Source organism: Ciconia boyciana, chromosome 11 (genome assembly GCF_034638445.1).
Source record: "Ciconia boyciana chromosome 11, ASM3463844v1, whole genome shotgun sequence".
Lineage (NCBI taxonomy): Eukaryota > Metazoa > Chordata > Aves > Ciconiiformes > Ciconiidae > Ciconia > Ciconia boyciana.
This window is the reverse complement of record NC_132944.1, coordinates 23,826,484-23,846,283: the sequence shown is the minus strand read 5'-3', so window position 1 is coordinate 23,846,283 and position 19,800 is coordinate 23,826,484. Positions and strand designations below refer to the sequence as shown.

Here is a 19,800-nt window from a genome sequence, read left to right as displayed (position 1 = left end):
TAAACACACGATGTTGGTCTACTGGTTTGTGGGATAATACATTCTTGGCAGCCAGAAGGAGTTTCGATATGTTAGAAGGTTATCCTTGGGCAAAAAAAAAAAAAAAAGAAAAAGAAGAAAAGCAGCAGAGGAGAGGTAGACAAAGGCCGCTAATTCATCAAGCTCTCTATAGCAGAAGAAAATTGTGACTTAGGAAATCAGTTCAAAGAAAAGCCAGTCTCAGAACAGAAGGCTTGGTTTTGACATTAATTTTCATTTTCTACTTTACTTCCTTACTACTAACACTTCATTGCACTTTGTCTTTTCTTGTTCTCAGGATTCTCCCCTCCATACACGCTCAGTTTCTGGGCACGAAGTCTAAGGAAAAACTGGCGAGCTCGCACCTTGCAGCCCGAGCGCGGCAGGCTGCGGGCGGGGGAACCACGCCTCCAGCAACCGCGCGCGCAGCCCACACCGCACACACCCGCCCCAAAACCGTCGCGTTGGAAACCTTTGCTCACACGAGGCTCCTGCCGCCGTCGCCAGGGCTGCTGGCGGAAGCTGTTCGCAGGATCAGGCCCCGCGGTCCCAGAATCGCTACGAGCAGCCCTGGAAGCCATATGCGCACAAACAACATTAACCCAGGTCCCCATCCCTTGCCACTTACGTCCTCACCCACCTCTAAAATGCTTTCTAGTTCACAGTCGCAGGGATCTGAGATGGGGGTTTGGGTTTTTTCCCTTCTATTTAAGAAGCAGTTACATCTGTATGCCCTCTTAATATAGAACTAAAACTTCAAGATGTACTTTGTATGTTTGGCGAACAATCACTTCCCTGTTTTACCACGTAGTAAATTTAAAAATCAACTCTGCTCATTGTTTTAACAAACCCTCCTCTGAAAGATAATTAAAACCACTTCCCAATATACAACCAAAGTTTTATTTTTATAGTCTATCTTCCATTATGGCATAATCCTTTCTTTTTTTTTTTTTAAAACCAGTGAAATATACAAATCACGCAAGACAGAAATATGTACATTAAATGTACAGAACAGAGGAAAGGGCATAGAAGATTTACATATCTGAATGACAAGTAAAATATTTTACATTAAATAGTGTTTTAATAGCTAGGCTCATGAGACTCAGTTCTGCTCAGACAAAAGTCACTAAAGAGGAACAAGAGGTGATTCAGCAAATGAAAAAAATGATCGTGGTTTTTGTACAATAAAAACCAAAGTGACATATTCAATGAATTAGTGCTTTATTTATTTATCTTAATTTAAAGATATTCTTTGCAAACATCTGAAGATGAGGGGTAAATATGTCCTTGTACAATAAATTAAGAGCAATAAAGCGCCATTTAAGAAGATGATAAATGATCAAGATGAACTTAATGATACAGCTTAAAGGCTCGTGAAAAGTTAAGGCTTTAGTACAACTAGGCTAACGTGAAAGATTTTCCTCACTGGGTATTTGCAAAACCATTTTCTTTAACTTGTTGGATGGGGCCGAGTCGGAAAGAGGCATCTGAACCAACGATGAAATCCTGTGTACCTACACAGCATTGGGGGGAACGCATATTGTTCAACAAACAACAATTTCCATTTCAAAAACCGAAAAGCAAGGGCCAAACGCAGCACATTTTGGAGGTGGAAGGTGTCTCCTTTCAGCAATAATCAATAATGCCCTGAAAGCGAGAGTGGAATAGAAGCCATCTCCAGACCGGTATCAATCCAAGTGCAGGGTGCTGCCTCTAACAACCGCCCACGAAAGTCCTAAAGCGGGGAAGAGGCTTACTTCTTTGTGACTATCCTTAAAACTTTTGAATTATAAAAGCTTTCAAAAACTAATAATTAAAAAAAAAACCACCAAAAGGTCAGAATCAATCGAAAAACCTGAAGAGATCTGAAAAAGAAAAGGGGGGATGAACTGCCCCTGTAATTTTAAAGTTTTATTATTTCTTAAATCATTAAAATATATATGTACAAAAAGCTTTGAAATATCAGACACCAGCAGACCACAGTTCTCCCATATATATGTAACTGCTCAAGTATAGTCTGAACAGTTGTAGTGTATATCTGCAATATATTATCTAAAGCATGTGTATTAAAGACATAGGATGATAAATTTGGTATTGCTGCAACATGTCATTGAACTATAATAGCCAGTTAACGTTATTAAAATATGAAACTATTGTCTCCTTGAGTGAAAGCGTTCCCAAAATCTGCGAAAAAATAAAAATCAATCATTCCAAGAGTGGGTATCTAATGATTTATTTTCTCACATAAAATTAGAAGAGTTATTTGTCAAGCTGTGTTTCAAAAGACAGCCAGCTATTACACCATTTTTAAGGCATTTTCAAATTTGGGGAATTCTATTTTCTATGGGCTTTCCAGGCTGGGAGGCCGAAACCGTTTGCAAGCACGCAGCTCCCCTCCGCCCGGCTACGGTGCTCCAGGCAGTCTGCACCTCGGCCGCTCTCCATGCTCGGCAGCAGTGAAGCACGGCTCTGCAAGGAGACACTCGAGCGTCCCGATTCGCTAATAAGGCCAAATGCCGCCTTGAGTATCTTTCTTATGCGTCAAGGCAGATTTTTTTCCTTTTTTTTTGTTTGGTCTTGTTAGGTTCTGGAACCAGACGCGGTCAGTCGGGAATAGCGCAGTTGAAGCCTTTACGACCCTTTGCTCTCTGCCCTCCGATGCCATGGCGTGCGTAAGCGGGCACATTCAGGTACGCGACTGAGACTGCACCTTGTGAGGAATGTACCACCCCCTGTTTACAGAGCCCTACCTGTACCGAACAGCTTTATATACCCTATTCTGAGAACTCCTACTGTCTGAAACGAAAAGTCATGGACAGGTCTGTGTGTTCCTCACATCCATAAGGATTGTTCTACCATCCCGAGCACATTACATGGTTGCTCTGCCTACTGCACATGTATTACGTCCCATGGGACTAAATTAGGATATGTTGGATTTTCCCCTCAAACTACTCTATTGTTTAAGAAAAGTCAATTTTTTTTTTTTTACTTTGTAAAATAAATATTCTCAGGTTCTCCCCCATTATTGCCAAAAATATAAGCCACACACAGTTCTGGGATGGACGTAGAGAGGGTTTCCAGGCACTTCTCTTTGCAACCTTTATATTTTCTTTTTTCTGTCTTTTTTTTTTTCCTTCCCCCACCCTTTTTTTTTTTTTCTTTTTTTTTTTTAAAAGAAGACGACAACTCGTTGGACTCTATAAATAAAGTGGAGATAGTCCTGCAGAAGGGGAGAGGGGCCTGCACCCCATGCTGGCAGGTGGCTGCAGTTCCTCCCACCTCGTCCGTTCCCTATTTGCACACAAATTGGTCCACGATCTCTGTGCACAACTTGCATTTCACGTAGCAGCACCAGTGGAACTTGCAGTGGCAGCGCTCTCGCTGCACCGTCTTGAACTGGTCGTACCCCCGGCCACAGCACATGAGTTCGCAGCCGTCCATGCCCTCCGAGGTCTTATTGCAAAGGCGGCCCTGGGTGCCCAGGGACCCGGTGCTCTCGTTGCGCACGCAGTAGTCGGGGCTGGGATCGATGTAGACCAGGTCGTGGATGGTGGGTGCGTTGAAGCGGCTGTTCACTTGCACCAGCTTGCCCCGGCTGTTGAGTTTCATGGCGGCAGCGCTATCGTATTTCTCCTTCAGGGCATCGCCTACCTTGCGGAAATCGGCAAGCTGCAGCCAACAGGTCTTGAGGCTACAGGATCCAGAGACACCGTGGCACTTGCAGGCCACGTCAGCCAGGTTGTACACAGTCTGGAGGAGCCAGGGAGAGGAAGCAAAAAGGACGATGAAAGATTAGCGTGGCTGCGAAAGCATTTACTCCCCTCAGATCCTGCCCTCCGTCACATTCCCCCTCGCCCCTCCACAACACTCAGCATCCTCTTCCTTCCGGCAACCCGCTGGGAAGGGAGAGCGAGCGAGCGGGCACGCGGGCACCCCCAGCACCCGTTAGCTGGGAGGAGGAGGGGAGCGTCCTCGCCAGCCCCTCCCGCCGCAGAGACAGCCACAACAGCACACACGGCCCGGACAGCAGCAGCAGTCAGGCTGCCTTCAAATTTTAGGAATTCGCTCTCAAGCCAGCAAAGGGTTTTGCTGTTTCATTGAGAAATGTAAAACATCCCTTTATTTTCTATCTGAGTTACTCTCTCTATTGATCTCTGCTTGAGGCTGCAATTAGGGAAAGAGTTAAGATTCCTCTCGCTCCTGGCTCCGCTGCAGCTGATTGTCTGCTCTTGGCTCGGCATCCTCCTCCTAGCCCAAACACTGCTCTGCAAGAGAGGCTTCATCCAAGAAGAAACCCCCAAACACCTATGGGTGGGAGACAGAGCTACACAGCAATATCCTCTTTACAAAGCTTTGGCAGGGAAATATCAGTCATTTGCCCTGTACAAATAGAAATGAGAGTCAGCGTTGACACTGCCCCAAAAATCCTGGGGTCTGACACATTAGATGATACTGTAGACAACTTCCACCCAGCAGTCAGAGCGAGTCTTAACGCTGCCAAATGGCACTGCAAAGATGAGGCTGAGGAAGGAAAGAACTGCTCGAGTCTCTGTAAGCAACTGTGAAAGTGTAATTTTTCTTCTTGCTAATAGTAAATTGGCCTGTCCGTTGCTTTCAGACACCCTCCTCTCACATTTAAGTACTATTAATTTTCAATTATCTTTCATCCTCCTTCACCTTAGAACACAAGTGTAAAGTCTCCAGCCGACTATTTCTGGCACTTCAAGCTCTAGGAAAATAATGATTTTGGCTCTTCGTATTCAGACCATTAAAAAAAGAAAAGTTTACACCCATTCATTTAAGGCATTTTCGAGATTAAAGAAACCATAAAGACATATTTAACCACAGAAGGCCATGTTTTCTAATAATATGGAGGAGCTTTTCACATCCTCTTGAAGCAGGGAAAAAAAAAAAAGAGTCAGAACAATCCCGTGGCACTATTCCAGCCTGGGAAGCCCAGCGCATCCCTCTTCCCTCCAATGCACGCTGTCCTGGTTGGAAACACAAACTAATCAAGTTCTGTTCTACAGAAAATCCACGTGAGCTGGGCACTTTTAATGACGCAATATGGAGGGAAACACAACACGCTTCGGTCCCAATCCTCCCCCGTGGGGAAGGCAATAGGGCTGTCAGACAACCAGGAGCAACACAAATTCATACCCTCCCCACCCACCTACCCCCTGCTATTTTCTTGGTTCGTGCATCGGAGCGGAGACAAGCCTTGGCGGCCGGTCGCCGCCCAGCACTGCCCTGTGCCCCGCGAGGGACGTCGTTCCCCAAAGGGAGGGACGCAGACGGGGCAGAGGGACGCGCGGGTTCGCAGCCACTTACTCTCCTCCCGGCCTCGTTGTTGTGCAGGTTCATCATGATGCGGGCGCTCTCGTAGGAGCCTCTCTGGTAAACTCTCTCGCGCTCCCGGGCGTCAACGAACTCCTTGGCGAAGCGGTATCCATATTCGATGTTATCCCCGCAGCCACCCCAAAGCCAGTCCCGGGGTAAGTCCTTGGGCCGCGCTGCTCGGCTGCAGCCGCAGGAGGAGAGCTCGCCCTCCCGGCAGGCACGGCTCATGGCGTTGACCACCCCGGCCGCGCTCACCGCGTAGGTGAACGCCGTCTCCCGGCTGCCTGCGCGGAAAGATAAGGGGTGTTAGGGGAGAGCCCACGCGCACCGCTCCCCTGCCCGCCAACAAGCCGGGAGGGCAAAGGCTCTCCAGGAGCCACCAAAATTCATTTGCCTACTAAACGGTAGAGTGACCCTAAACCATGCTCCTCGAAATGTCTTTACTCCGAAAAAACCAAGCGAAACCAATCCAATTAGAGCAGGCCAGGTGTCTGGGAAGAGCAGGAGTCGCTTCTCATTCGTGCTGGCGAATGCTCGGACGAGGGAGCGGGGAGGAGGTGAATCGGGGCCGGAGCACAACGCCAGCGGCGCCGAAGCAACCATGTCTGCGTGTGAGGGGCGGAAAGGGAAACTGGCTCCCTGTCTTTCAGAAGAAAAGAGATGTTAAATACAACTTTTAAAAGTCTGGTTCTTAAATTACTACTTCTCAAACATGATTTATGCACTTCACCCAGTTGTTCCAATTTATTTAAAGTCATAGCATTTCACAAAGCCTCCTGGTATCAAAAGAAATGCTCAGCAGAATAACACGCAACTTTTCACCCTACGTGTAAGGCAGGCACTTCTGTGGAAGGCTATTTAAAACTAACAACAACCTCTGCTGTTTAGTATCCACCACCCCAGCTCATGTGAATATGGCAAGTGAGTCCATGGACAATCATCTTTACAAATTACAGGGAAGAAAAAACCCTTGGCACAAGGCGGCCTTGAAGGTTTTCTCCTGCATCTGGTGCCCTTAAATGGAAATTGAAAACCTCAAGTTTCAAACTTTCGGAAGAAAAAGTTACAATACCCACAAGGCAAGATATGGCCACGTACCATCCTCTTGACGGTATCTAATTCCACCTTTATTTAGAGCCTGACTTCCCCTATCACTTTTCCAAGGATGCCACAAGCTCTGACTACAACCAGAAAAGCTTTCAAATGAACAAGAAAAAACCCACAAAACTTGCACCAGAGAGCCCACTTGAAGTTTCCTTTTCATCTTCTTAAGGGACAGCATCCCACTGGGTCTTTTCCAAGAAAGATTCCCAGGCTGACTGAGAATAGACTAAATATATACCTTTTTTTTTTCAATTTATATGAGTTGAGGTTTATTCCTAATCTTTAGTCCAATCAATAGATCAAGTTAGTTTTTAATCTTGATTTTACAAGGTTTTTCTTAGAGAACAGCATGGGCCTTTGTAAAATTAGGGCTTTAAGAGGCTGCATTTTGGACATGACGTACGTATTTAGCCAGCAACATTTTGAGGCAGAAACTCTTTGTACAAGACCTACCATAACAGGTCAAATCTAATAGGAGCTTCTGAGCATTCTGGAACATAAGTAATTTGCAGTCTGGTCCATATTTAACATCAAGATGACACCGTGCTCCGAGCAGCCTTGTTAATATAACAGCTGTCATCCACTGGATTAATTTTAGTAATAGAGGCTAGTTTTAAATGGGAAAAATCAGAAGTCTTACGTTAGGCAGGATCAGCTTTAAGGAAGGCGAGAAGCACTCTGCCCCCTTCCCGACAAGGCTCTGTTCTCACAGCCCCCTGCTCGTGGAAGCGCCCGCCTGAATTACGGGTACGGGCTCACAGGAGCAGCCTCTTCAGGTAAAAAAGACTGGGCTTTAGGCGGCGACTTATGCCTTGCATTTACAGCAAACTATAGCAGGAGGAACCTCTCAGAGACGTTAACGTTCCCGTTTGTTCTGTAACACACATTTTTGGACTAATTCCTTAAGCAAAATTTCCACTAGATTTAGAGGAAAGAAGCGTGGTCTGCTTCGGACCACAGGACTCGCCTCTTCCGTTCCATTTTATTCTTTTTCATGTTTAGTTAGCTCGTGCTTTCACATGGTTAACTATGCCGTTTATTGCAGGATTTAAACTCATAAAGCTGACTTTTTTTGACTAGTTTTCATTATTATCCTGGAGCGTATTTTAAAGAACTTACTTTTAGTGGGAAGGAGAAGGAAAGGCTGGGGTACAGAAAGGAGAGTTGCCCCCCCCCAGCTCCCCCCTTGAGTATTCAGGCAAATTATAAAACAGCATCAGCTGCTGAAGCAGATTTCAAGCCCCGCAGGTTGCAAGCCAGCGCTGCCTCAAGTCATCGACCCCAGGAACACATTAAGAGTGATGGTTCCACATGGATGAGTTACTCTGAATTTTTTTTCTTTCTTTTTTTTAAGTGTTTAGGCACAACTGTGCTTTCCTTCACTGTCAAACATATCTGCCTTTTCCCACAGCCCAGCATTTCTCTCTATTGTAGCCATGGCAAGGAAACACACATTCCAAACACGTTCAAGTCCCCTCTCACCCATATATATAAAACATAGAAATGGAACTGTTCAATATACATACGCTGTAGGAAGCCACCCACAGAGCAAGGAGCTGAGCTTTACACTCGATATGAATAAGAACAGAACAATTTTTTTTATACCTGAACATAAGATACAAAATGTTCTTTGTCTTGTATTTTAAAAGCCTTCGACATCAGGCGGCAGGCATGAATAGGCCGGACCCCAACTGCACCGAGCTGTTGGGGGAGGATCCAGTTATTTTCTTTTACGTTAGGGCTTAGCTGTTTGCAACGCCCAAGCACGGCCCGCCCGGGGCCGGCCACAAAGCCGGGAGACGGCGCAAGGCGGTGAAGGCAGCAAGGACCGTGCCTGACCTGGGAACCAGCAGCAAAGGAGAGCAGCCGAGAACAGCAGCCCTAAAATTCTGCCGTTCAATACGCCACAGAGCAAGTCTCCAAACCCAGCGCGAGGTTTATTTGTACAGCTTTAGCTAACTGTGCAGGACAAATCCTGGAAGAAAGACTGCCCGTTCACGCCCTGGGGTAGTCACCGCGCTGCCAGTCAGGGCCTTGCCTAGGCGCTCTCCCGCGCACGGCCAGCGACAGCACCGTCGTCAGCTCCGACGACAAAATCCTCCCGGCCTACGTGCACTCAGATCCTGGCTACCACCTTCTCGTGTCGGTGAGAGTAAGGAGCATCCGACAGTCGCCGGCAATCCAGGGTACGGCGGGCTGACGTAAAATCGAATCAGGCTCTGAAAGTACCTGGTTTTCCCTCCACTCAGAGGAACAGCAAGTGGGCATTACCAAAGGTCAGCATGAAATAATACGACTGTTACCCACACCACCTTTCTTGTTCTCAGTGCATACACTCTTTAGGCTCTTTAACTCTTGAATATGGCTGTTAACCTTGCTTCCATCTGCCATTAGAATAAGTGGCTTAATTACATGATGAATTGCTGTGTAGACATCGGCTAATACAGTCATATTCAGGAGAAGGGTGCGGCAAAGTTATTTAACTTGAAAGGAACCACCTTTAAATAGATCTGTCATACTTGGGGAGGGCAGAAACGGCTAGTCCGGAGACAGACACCGCAAACCACGGGCCCAATCCCGTCCATTTCTTCACACCAACGGTCCTCTTGCGCTCATTTTCACTTGCTCGGGTAATAAATAAGGGCTGAAGGATGAAGGCCCAAATTTTAAACCGATTATTTTTCTGGCATTTGTTAGATTATTAGAACAGAAAGGTGTACAGAAGAAGTTTTCTTTCATCTTTCCTGTGCTTTTAGACTGTTGCTCGGGTAGGGCAAAACCCCAAACTCGATGGGGGGGGGGGGGGGGGGGTTAATACTGTGCTTGCAAAAAGCCTAGGGAAGGTTGTTTATCTAAAATCAGCTGTTCCCATTAGGTACTTTTATCCAATAGATTTTCTTCTATTTGTCAGACAATCTCCAAATAAAAACACCTTTTAACAAAAATTGAGACCAAATGTGAACTGATGTATTCCTTCAACCTTAACCGGAGTTAGCCCAGTTACAGATAAACCTAGCTTGAGTCTGATTTTAAAACTCTGGGTTTTTAAAGCAGGACAGAAAAACACTGACATAAAAGCTTTACATCTCCAACTAAAAAGCACTGCTGAGTTTGTCATCACTACCTAAAAGACCACAACTGCCACCCAGAAAAATAGGTGTTTTCAGTTGCTTACACAGAATCAGCAATCTGACCTGGGGAAGTCAGAGGAAGGTTTCACCATGGACCCAGTTCAGCAGCACTGCTTAAAATTTTGCCAAGGACTTTAAAATACGATGAGGTCTTTAAACGTCAGGAAGGGCAGGCAGCACGTGAACACTGGAGAAGCACGTTTCGAAGAGGATCTGACGGGGAAAGGGTTGGGTGCCCACCAAATCGTGATAAGATGTTAAAGACGAATCTGTCTCTCTTACCAGCGACGTGAGTACATCAAATCCGAGTTACAAGGACAGTCACACATATTGCTCTGATGGAACCGATTTCATAAAAATTACCCTGCTACGTTATTTTTAACATAAATCTAACTTTCTCAAAAAGAGAAAAAGTTACCATATCTGGAAATAAGCAAGAAGGAATTGCCTATAAACACTAATAGACAGAGCAGCAATTTTCAGTTAACCTCCAGACCAAGAGCAATTTATTATGCAGCCGCTAACTCTGGAACTAGACATGGACATCTTTAATTTTACAAGACGCTGCTGGTTTTAATTCTCTTAGGTAGCCTTCATTTTGTCTCAGGTTTTCTAAAAGGAAATTTCAAGGCTGCGCTTTCCTTTCTCCTCTATTCCCATATGCAAATATACATTCCTACTTTGTTTCCCAAGACACATGGCTGGACAGTGGTGGGAAATCACCTCCAGCTAAAAATAATTCAACTCCTTTGCCAACTTGTAAAAACACTTGATTGTATACAGTACTCAGTAAGAACCTGGCAAGAGTTTCAAGTGCAGAACAGTATGTGCCATATGTATCCTTAGACAAGAGTTTAATCATAAAGATGTTGCTTCCTACCTATCTGCATGACTCTGCCAAAAACAGAGTTGTTGTCCACAGTGCTGCAATTCCATCTTCTATGTCTGAACTGATACTGGCATTCCTTAATGCCCGTCTTTGCACCCTCTCCAATGAACTGCATATGGTCCTGATACAATTGGCAGAGTTTCTTCTGTCCTTGGGAAAGCCCTGCTAGCTGGCTACATAGTGGCTGGGCTCCTATTATATATACCTCTGACATCTGAACAGGGTTCATGGGGTTCATAGGGTTCATCCCTAAAGACCTGCACAAAGAAAGATTTGGATTAATAAAGAGAAGACTCAAAAAAAAAAAAAAAAGTCTATAAATCCCAAACAGAACTGTATCTTATACATGAGTATACAATTCCTGGTTTTGCTAACAGGTGAGAAAAAACCCACTTAAATATGAAACTTTTGTTTCAAAGACAGCACAGAACAGGAGTTATTAGTTCCCCTCCATGTAGTTATCACCATGCATCGGGGACTGCAGAAGGACGCAGACTTGCAAGACTTGCATTTAGGCAGTCCTTTACCAACTTAAATGAACGTAGTAAAAATAACAGAAGCTCCAAGCAACTGCAAGGCCAGAAAAATAAATAAAGCAAAAATGAAAAAAGCCCCCCAAACCCCCATTTATTTTAACACACATTTTAGATTTAAGTCTGGGTTTTTCAATCTGTTCTACCATAAACAAATAGGGAAACCTTTAACAAGCCAGAAGTTAGGAACTTGCTACAGACTACTTCCAGCTTCTTCCAAACGGCACACAAAAACACAGAGGTGAGTATATTCGCTGTAAACAAAATCAACTTTGTTTCCTTAATTCTTAAAGTGCTCTTCGCATGATACATTTCAATTTAAAAGTGGCCATTAATCCGAAAAGGATCGCTTGAAACAGCAGAGAAACACTATTTCAATTCCCAATGTCTTACACTATACTATTATATTCAACTCCCAATGTCTTACACTATACAGAAAGAGATAATTTGCCAAAGCAGACATTTAAATGCACTTCTCTGTAACAAAACATATTCATAAACATTTAAGTTACAGACAAATTCGAACCAAAACTTTAATAAAAGTTTTTACTTGTAAATCAGCATTATCTCTCTTACATGCAAAATTTCTAATCCCAGGGAGTTGAAATTACTCTTTTGAAAGAGAGTCGATTCTCGTAATTTCAGGATGATCGAGCCCACAGAGAATCTACTTTACAGCGTTCTAAAAACTGAATTGTACAACAGGAGAAGCGGCACATCTGCGCTTATCCGGGAGCCCCGCTGGTTTTGCCACGCGAGGTACTGCAGCTGAAGCACCCCGGCCCGCCGCCGCGGCCACGCGGGGCTCCCTCGGCACCGGCGTGCGCGGGGAGCAAAGGGACACCGAGCGCAGCACGTCCCGACACCCCCGCTGGCAGCCAAGCCGGGACGAGATGCTTACCACCACGAGCTGGCTTCTATTACAACCTGGGCGAAAGAGGAGAAAACGGCCAGGGCCACGACGAGGTACGGAGAAGCCATCGCACGGCCAGCTGTCCCCAGAGCACCTCCTCGGGCTAACGCTGCAGCGGACTTCTGGAGGGGGAGAGAAAGCGCCGGGCCGGTTACCGCCCCGCAGGCTCCTGCGGGCTCCCCTGCCCACGCCCGCGCCCCTTTTAACGCGGCCGAGCCGCCGGCCCTTCTCCCCGCCGCGGCGGCGGTGCCGGGGGCAGGCACGTCGCGGCCCCCGCTCCGCCGGGCGAAACCCACCCCCGCGCCCGCACCCCCGCCCCGCGGACGCCGCCTCTCCGGGCGCCCGCCTGTCCCTCTGCTCTGCCCGGCCCCGCCGCTCCCGCACCCCGCCCGCGGCGCGACGGGACGGGACGGGACGGGACGGCGGCTCCGGAGGCGGGGGACCCCGGCCCCGCACCCCGCCCGGCCGCCCCCGCCCGCCCTACCCGCCCCCTCCCCCCTGCCCCGGGGCTACGGGCGACCCGCGGGCCCCGGGCCGGGCATTACCCCGTCGCTCCCCGCTCCGGAGCCAGCATCCCGGGCACGGGCCGCTCCCGGCTGGCTGAAGGCGGCCTCAGGTGTGCGCGGCGAGCCCGAGCGGGACGGCGGAGGCCGGTGCCGCGGAGGGGCCGGTGCCGCGGGGGGGGGGTCGGCGGCTCCCACCCGGCGACGGCGCGGCCGGTCCGCGCCCTTCCCCGCCGGCCGGGGCAGGCGCTCCCCGCTGCCCCTACGCCATCCCGCCGCAGCCGCCGTCCTGCGCCGCCGCCTGCTCCCCGCGACCGCCCAGGCAGCGCCGGGCTCCGCGCTGGCCCCGCGGCGACAGCCCCGACGGCAGCCGCCGGGCCCCGCCGGGGACGGGACGCTCCGGTCCGGGCCGGCCCGGGGAGGCACCGGGAGCGACAAGGAGCGGCCCCGCGTCCCGACGCGGCCCCTGCAACAACCGGGCTGCCGTCCTGGAAGTCGAACGCTCCCCCGACAGGTCCCGCGATCACCGTCCGCGTCCTCGCCCGGGGCGCTTGCACTGGCTACCCAGTGCCATTCGCCGTTCCTTATTTCCCCTCCCCTCGGAAGGAGGGGAGGGAAGGGGGGGAAAAAAAAAAAAAAAAAAAAAAAAGCCATTTCGACACTTGGGGGCTCCCTATTCATTCTCCAGACGGAGAGTGCTGAACGGCGGGTGCTCCTCGTTCTGACTTATTTCTGTCCGCGAAGGGTCGGGAGCGGGGGGCCGATGGCAGCGCAGGGGCGGGAAGTCGGGCTGACCCGAAACCTGCCCGGACACAGGCGGGGAACGGCCGCCGGCCTGGGGCCCGCACGCCGGAGCGTGGGGAGCGACTCGCCGCGGCTGCAGCGCCGGGGGCGAAGCCTCCGCCGGCCCCGGCCGCCCCTGCCCGGGCAGCCCCCGGCCCTCGGGCAGCCCCCGGCCCTCGGGCAGCCCCCGGCCCTCGCTGCCGGCGGCTGAAGGGAGCCGGGCTCCCGCCGCAGAGAGAGCTCGTCCCGTCCGGACGGGTCGGTCCGGGGCAGGCGCGCCAGCCGAGGGCACGTGAAGCAAGGGACGAGGTGTGCGGGGGGCCGGGGGCCGCGCCCCGAGGCCACCCCGCGGGCGTTCTTCTGTCGTCTGTTGTCTCTTAGCGCAGCGACGGCAACAGCAAGGACAGAGGCGCCACGGAACTGCCCGCGCCCCGAGGAGCTCGGGGACGCCGCGGCCCAGGCGGGACCCCGGCAGATGTGCGGCCGCCCGGCCCAGCAGCCAGCCAGCCCGGAGCGCGCCCAGCTGCCCCGCCGGGGCGGGGCGGGGCCCGCCGGAGGCGGAGGGAGCCCGGCGGGGAGGGGGACGGCGGCGTCCCCGCCGCAAGATCCGGACGGCGGGGCCGGAGCCCCTCTGCCCCCCCCCCCGCCCCAGCGCAGCCCCGAGCCCCGGCAGCTGTGGTGCCGCCCCGCCGCCGACAGGGGGCGGCCTGCGCCGCCGCAGCCCCGCGCGCTGCCGCCCCGCGGGCCCCGCCCGCCCCGCGCGCTGCCGCCCCCGCCCGCCGCGGGCAGGGCAGGCCCGGCCGGGAGGCACCTGCGCCCGGGGCCGCCGGCCCCGCTAGCCCGCTAGCCCAGCTAGCCCCGCCGGCCCCGCTAGCCCTGCCGGCCCCGCTAGCCCTGCCTGCCCTGCCGGCCCCGCCGGCCCCGCTAGCCCTGCCTGCCCTGCCAGACCCGCCGGCCCCGCCGAAGGCAGCGGCTGAGGAGCTGCCGTCGAAAAGAGAACAAAAAGCCCGGGGCAGAAAGAGGGCGAGCCCCGGCAGCGCCGGCCGTCGGAGCGGGAGGCACCACCTCCGGCTGCCGGGCCGCACCGCCTCCGGCTGCCGGGCCGCGGGGCTGGGGGTCGGCAGTTCAGGCACCCCCATGCGGAGCCCGCGCCCCCGGCCGGGGTGAAACGGGAGGCTTCACGGAGCCGGCAGCCGCGGGACCGCCTGCGATCCCGTTTTACACGGGGCGTCTGGAAAGCCTGCGAAGGCGCCGGGTTTCCTGGGAGCTCTAACCTGCGGGAGGCGGCGCCCCCAGCCCCGGCTCCGGGGGGCCGTAAACCGCGGCGGCCTCGCTCCGCGGGGAAGCCCCGGCCGCCCCCCGCTCCCCGCCGCGGCATCACGTCCATTTTGGACGAGCGAGAGCAGGTCCCACCTCTGCGGAGACGGGCGCCCGCCGGGTCCCAGCCGCGGCCGGGGAGGCGGGGGTGCTCCGGGGGTTCGGGCGCGCCTCCGTCCTCCCCCCGCCCCAGCGCCGGCCGGGGGGAGCCTCGCTCCTCGGCCCGACTGAACTCCCCGTGACCCTCCGAGCGCAACCGATTTAGCACACAACTGACAATTAAAACCAAACAAACAACGAAAAGCCAACAGCCTCTCCAACATGGAGTCCTGGCAGCGCCGAGGGGACCCCGAGGAGCCGCGCTCCTCCGCTCTGACCCGGGCGGGACCCTCTGCAGATGCAGAGTGATAATCTCCAGAAACTTAGAATAAAATTAAAAAAAAAAAAAAAAAAGGGAGGGGGGGGCTGACTCCGGGTCCTCCGCTGGCCCCCGGCCAGCTCTCCTTAAAGGTACAGGCCACCATTCGCGCCGACGTTGAGCTCCTCCATCGCGATCCTCCGCGGGGAGGCTGGCGCAGATGTCTTTAACTCGCCCCGGCGGCCGCTGCCAGCGGGACGCGGCGGGGGCTCTCCCCGGGGGAAATCCGACAGGAGAAGGGGGAAGACGACCAGGGCGCTTCTTCCGAGCGGGGAGCCGCGCTCTGCGCGCCGGGCGAGAGCGGGAGGCGGGAGCGCACGGCGGCAGCCGGGGGGGTGGGGGGGGGCGAGGGCCGCCCCGCGCCGGGAGCCGCGGAGGTGCCGCGCAGCCTGCGCGCCCGCGGCGCAGCGCACCCGCGGACTCACCTCCATTGCCGCGGGATCGCCGAGCGAGAGCGGCCGCGTAATCCAAGCAGGGCAGGAGGGGAACGGGCGAGGCGACAGTAAGATCCCGGATGGCAGGAGCCGCGCGGTGTCCTCCCAGGCAAGCGGACGGCGGCGGCTGCCGGGGGAGCGCGGGGGCCCGCGGAGCTGGCGGGGGGCGGCGGGCGAGCGGCGGCTCTGTCCGGCGCAGGCTGAGCGTGTCCGACTGAGGAGCGGGGCACCGGTGCAGCCTTCTTTCCAAGGTCCATCAGCAATCGCAGTAATTAGGGCTTTCCACCACCAGAAGAAGAAGGAGGCAAAAAAAAAAAAAAAAAAAGGGCAAAAAAAAAAAAAAAAAGCCAGCCCAAGACACGCACACTGCGCCCGTGGGCGTGATTGTGCGGAAGCAAATAAAAATCTTCACAAGCGGCAGCGAAAGCGCCGCGGGCGACGATCCGTCCCACCCGCCCAGGTGCCGCCGCCGCGGGGCTCCGCGCTCCCAGCCGGCCCCGGCAGCGCTCGGGCCGCCGGCGCGTCCCCTCCGCGGCTCGGCGCGGAGCGGGCGAGGGGACGAGCGGAGCCGAGCGGGCGCAGGGTCCCCCCTGCCCGCCCCCCTGCGCTCGCTCACAGGCTGGAGCCGGGCGTCCGCGGCTGCAAAGCCGTCCTGGGGCTGGCTCCCTCCATTTTACACAGAGAAGAAAAAGCCACCAAAAAAAAAACCCCCAAAAAAAAAAACCAAAGCCCAACAGAAAAAGAAGTTTCTGCACAACCGGGAAGGGGGAGGGGGGGCCTTGTGCACGCGTGTGTCTGTCTTACGGGGCGACTGCTCCTGCAAGGCGAGTAGGGGCAGGGGGAGGGGAGAAGTCCGGGGCTTCAGGAGCTGCGGCTCCCCCGATCCATCGCGGGCGAAGGCGCCCAGCGCCGGGGAGCAAGTTACGCGCGGGAGAGCGCGCCGGAGCAGGCGGCGTCGTGCTGCAGCCCCCCGCTCCTCCGCGGGCTCTGCCCCCCGCCCGCCGCCGCCGGCCCGGCTCCCCCCGCGTCTCTCCCTCGCTCCTCTTCACCCCGCTGCTTAAAACTGTTCGAAAAAAAAAAAAAAAACAGAAAAAGAAAAAAAAAAAGTTGGAGAGCCAACGGCAGCTGAAAAACTTTCTCGGCAGCGCATGCGCCCGGAGCCGACCTATTGCAGCCGGGGCTGGATTTTAAAGCTGTACGGTAGCGAGCGGGACCCCGGTGCAGCCCCGGGGCGGGCGGGGGGTGCCCGCGCTCTGCGGCCTGGGAGCCCGCCCCGCGCCGCCGGGCTCTTCTCGGTGGCCAAGCCCGGCGTGGGACCCCGCGAACCCGACCCCCTCCCGCAAAAGCGGTGCCCCCCGCCGCCCCGGCCGCAGCGCGCTCTGCCCCGGCCGCAGCCGTGCCCTGCGCCGCCGGCCGGCCGCCCTGGGGCGGGGGCACGGGCCGGTCTGCCGGGCCGGCCCCGCGGAGGCTCCCCCTCGCAGACATGTGCGGGCAACGTGCAGCGCACATGGCCGGGCCGGGGGCCGCACCGGCGCTCCCGGTGCGTGGCTCATCCGGCGAGTCCCGGCCATCGCCCGCTCCGAGGCGCGGGAGGCGGCCGCGCCTGCCGCTCGCAAGCGCTGGCGGAGGGAGCGGGCTCGAGGGCTGGGGTTCCCCCTTCCGTCAGCGTCTTTTTTCCGCTGTAAATGGGGCAAGTTCTTGACAAAACTGTTCGGGTCAAATCGCGTAGGACCCCAGTGAGCGCTAGGGGCGGGGAGGGCTTCGCGGAGCCTTTGTGCTGCGGGTGCTTTCCCCGCGCTGCCGTCCCCAGCCGAAGGTTTTGCGTTGCACCCCCGCATCTCGCTTGCACCCGAGCCCAGGAGACGGGAGCGCTCCCCCAGCCGTGCCGCAGCTCCGCACCGTTTCCCCGGTACTCGCCTGCGACGGCGGGGATGCGGGGAGGGGGCGCGTTACCGAAGCAGCCGCGGGAAATCCAAACGGGCTGCGGGCGCAGCCCCGCTGTCAATAAGTGCATTCACTCCTTCAAAGCCGTTCCACTGCGAATAAACCCCCGCAGGAGCCTGACGGGGGAAAGGCCCGTCTCGGCCGGCCTGAGCCCGCCGCCGCCGCACACACGTCCCGGGGCCGGGAGCCCGCCCGCCCCGACGAGCCGCTGCCCGCCGGGAAGCGCAGCCCCGCTCCGGCACCCGCGGCGGCTGCGGGCTCCCGCCCCACCGCGGGGCAGCCGAGCCCCGAGCCCAGCTCCCCGAGGGCCGCTCCCGCGCTCCCCCGCTGCCCGGCCACCCCCCGGGCCGCCCCCGCGCTCGCTCCGCCCGGGGCGCCGCTCCCCGCGGAGCCCGGCGGCGGCCGCCGCCTCCCCGGGAGGGAGACGCGCCGGAGGGCCCGAGCAGAGGGCAGCGGGCGGGGGTGCCCGGTTCTGGGCCCGAGCAGAGGGCAGCGGGCGGGGGTGCCGGGCCCTGGGCCCGAGCAGGGGGCAGCGGGCGGGGGTGCCCGGTTCTGGGCCCGAGCAGAGGGCAGCGGGCGGGGGTGCCGGGGCCTGGGCCCGGGCAGAGGGCAGCGGGCGGGGGGGCCCCGTTCTGGGCCCGAGCAGAGGGCAGCGGGCGGGGGTGCCGGGCCCTGGGCCCGAGCAGGGGGCAGCGGGCGGGGGTGCCCGGTTCTGGGCCCGAGCAGAGGGCAGCGGGCGGGGGTGCCGGGCCCTGGGCCCGAGCAGAGGGCAGCGGGCGGGGGTGCCCGGTTCTGGGCCCGAGCAGAGGGCAGCGGGCGGGGGTGCCGGGCCCTGGGCCCGAGCAGGGGCAGCGGGCGGGGGTGCCCGGTTCTGGGCCCGAGCAGGGGGCAGCGGGCGGGGGTGCCCGGTTCTGGGCCCGAGCAGAGGGCAGCGGGCGGGGGTGCCGGGCCCTGGGCCCGAGCAGAGGGCAGCGGGCGGTGCGGGCCGGGGGGGCGGCGCGGACCCCTCGCCCCGGGCCGGGCCCTGCGCGCCCCGGTGGCACCTGCCTGCCGGGACGGGGCCCGGGGCCGCGGCATCGCCGCCGGCGGGGTCGTTTAGCCCCGGTACCCGAGGGGCCTTTGCTCGGGTTCCTCGGGAGGGCTGGTGGGGAGTCTGCAAATGAGGTGCAGCAGCAGGTCCGGGGAGCGGGGGGAGGAATAAAGGGGCTGCTCGTTCCTTTTAGGAAGACCAACCTTAGTTTTATGCCTAGTAAATAATATTTTATTGCCTTTGGTTTACTGTGGCATTTCAATTATCCCCTTTAGGAGTCTGCAAACTGCGTGGGTTAAAGGTCATTTCTCAAATCGCTAGAATTAGTAAAGAATAGCAGAAAACTGTAAAAAGGGGCGGGGCCATGCAGTAAAACAAGAAAGATCGCCCGAAATAAACTAATAAAGAGCCCCGAGCTGTTTACCCCTCGCATTTGTATTCCCGAATGATGTTTATCATCATGTAATTGCATAATGTCATCGGGCGCAGGAGAACGCCGAGCCCGGGACGGTCACTGCGGGCAGGGCCCACAGCAGCAGCTTGGCAATAGGCGAAGCCAACGCCGGATCCTTTTCCTTGCCGGGAGTCGTTGCTTTTAAAAAGAAAACTGAACAGGGAATTTATAAATCACGGGCAAATTTTCAAGCTATGGCGCATAGAAGTGGAAATAAAGGGCAGAAATCCAAACATCCTGCAAGGCTTTAAGAATTTTAATTTCTCCTCGCTATTTAAAACAGCTGGGTGAAGCTAGAGGGGGCAGGAGGGAGAAGCATTGACAATGTTACAGGCATTCGTGCTGCCCAAGCTTTTGTTTTCCAGGTTTGCTGGCGATGGAGCTCTCAGCTTAGCCGGGGAGTTGATCCGGTGTGCTTTACTGCCAACGTCAAAGTGTTTTCTGGAGGGAAAAAAAAATAAAATGCTCAGAGTAAAGTAATAGGAAGTGCAAAGATATTGTCGAGTGTCCCAACAGCAGAACCCCAAACAGCAACACTGCAGGATTTGAGAGATGAAGGTCTGCTCTAGCTCCGCGATTCTCTGTCGGACAGAAACAGATTATTTCTGGTCTTTTAGACGTGTTTCTGCCATTTTTCTGCAGAGTAATGCAGTTTAACAAAGGAGTAGTCACATTGGAATATTGCACGCATGTGTTCATTTTAACGTGTAGTGCTGTGTGATTTATATCTTTACACCTTGGCCAATGGCAAATACGCAGAGGCCGATAGGCACAGTTTTCCATCATGAAGAACCCTTTGGGGAAGCAGAACTTCAGAGGGAAGAAGAGATTTTCCTATCTGTCCTTGTAGTTCATTCTGGCATTTGGATATATTATATAGGAATTATTACACATATCGCACTGAACCTCTGTGAAGGCGTAGCCCATCTGCAGCTGCTTTGGTGTTACTACGCGTAGTGTATCTGCATCTATGCTATTTTAGGTGAGGG

At 55.2% G+C, this 19,800-nt stretch overlaps 1 protein-coding gene across 2 annotated transcripts; it reads right to left on the bottom strand.

Moving 5' to 3' along the window:
* Nucleotides 1-936: 936 nt before the first annotated feature.
* On the bottom strand, nt 937-15,670 carry WNT5A (Wnt family member 5A). 2 transcript variants are annotated; one of them, XM_072876261.1, is made up of 5 exons: nt 15,375-15,670; nt 11,917-12,050; nt 10,474-10,739; nt 5,350-5,642; nt 937-3,768 (listed from the first exon to the last, which is right to left on the bottom strand). In XM_072876261.1, exons 1-5 carry the CDS (start codon nt 15,378-15,380, stop codon nt 3,310-3,312), a joined length of 1,158 nt encoding a protein of 385 aa, XP_072732362.1. In that variant the 5' UTR covers nt 15,381-15,670; the 3' UTR covers nt 937-3,309. The 2 variants fall into 2 exon arrangements, with proteins under 2 accessions (XP_072732362.1, XP_072732363.1); XM_072876262.1 differs by lacking the exon at nt 15,375-15,670 and adding an exon at nt 12,474-12,605.
* Between the last annotated feature and the right edge of the window lie 4,130 nt (nt 15,671-19,800).

Excerpts from the sequence above, each read along its gene's own strand:
- WNT5A (XM_072876261.1), bottom strand. Across the intron at positions 5,643-10,473 it reads TGGCAGAGTCATGCAGATAG|GCAGCCGGGAGACGGCGTTC; the intron begins GTAGGAAGCAAC and ends CTTTCCGCGCAG. Across the intron at positions 3,769-5,349 it reads ACAACGAGGCCGGGAGGAGA|ACTGTGTACAACCTGGCTGA; the intron begins GTAAGTGGCTGC and ends TGGCTCCTCCAG.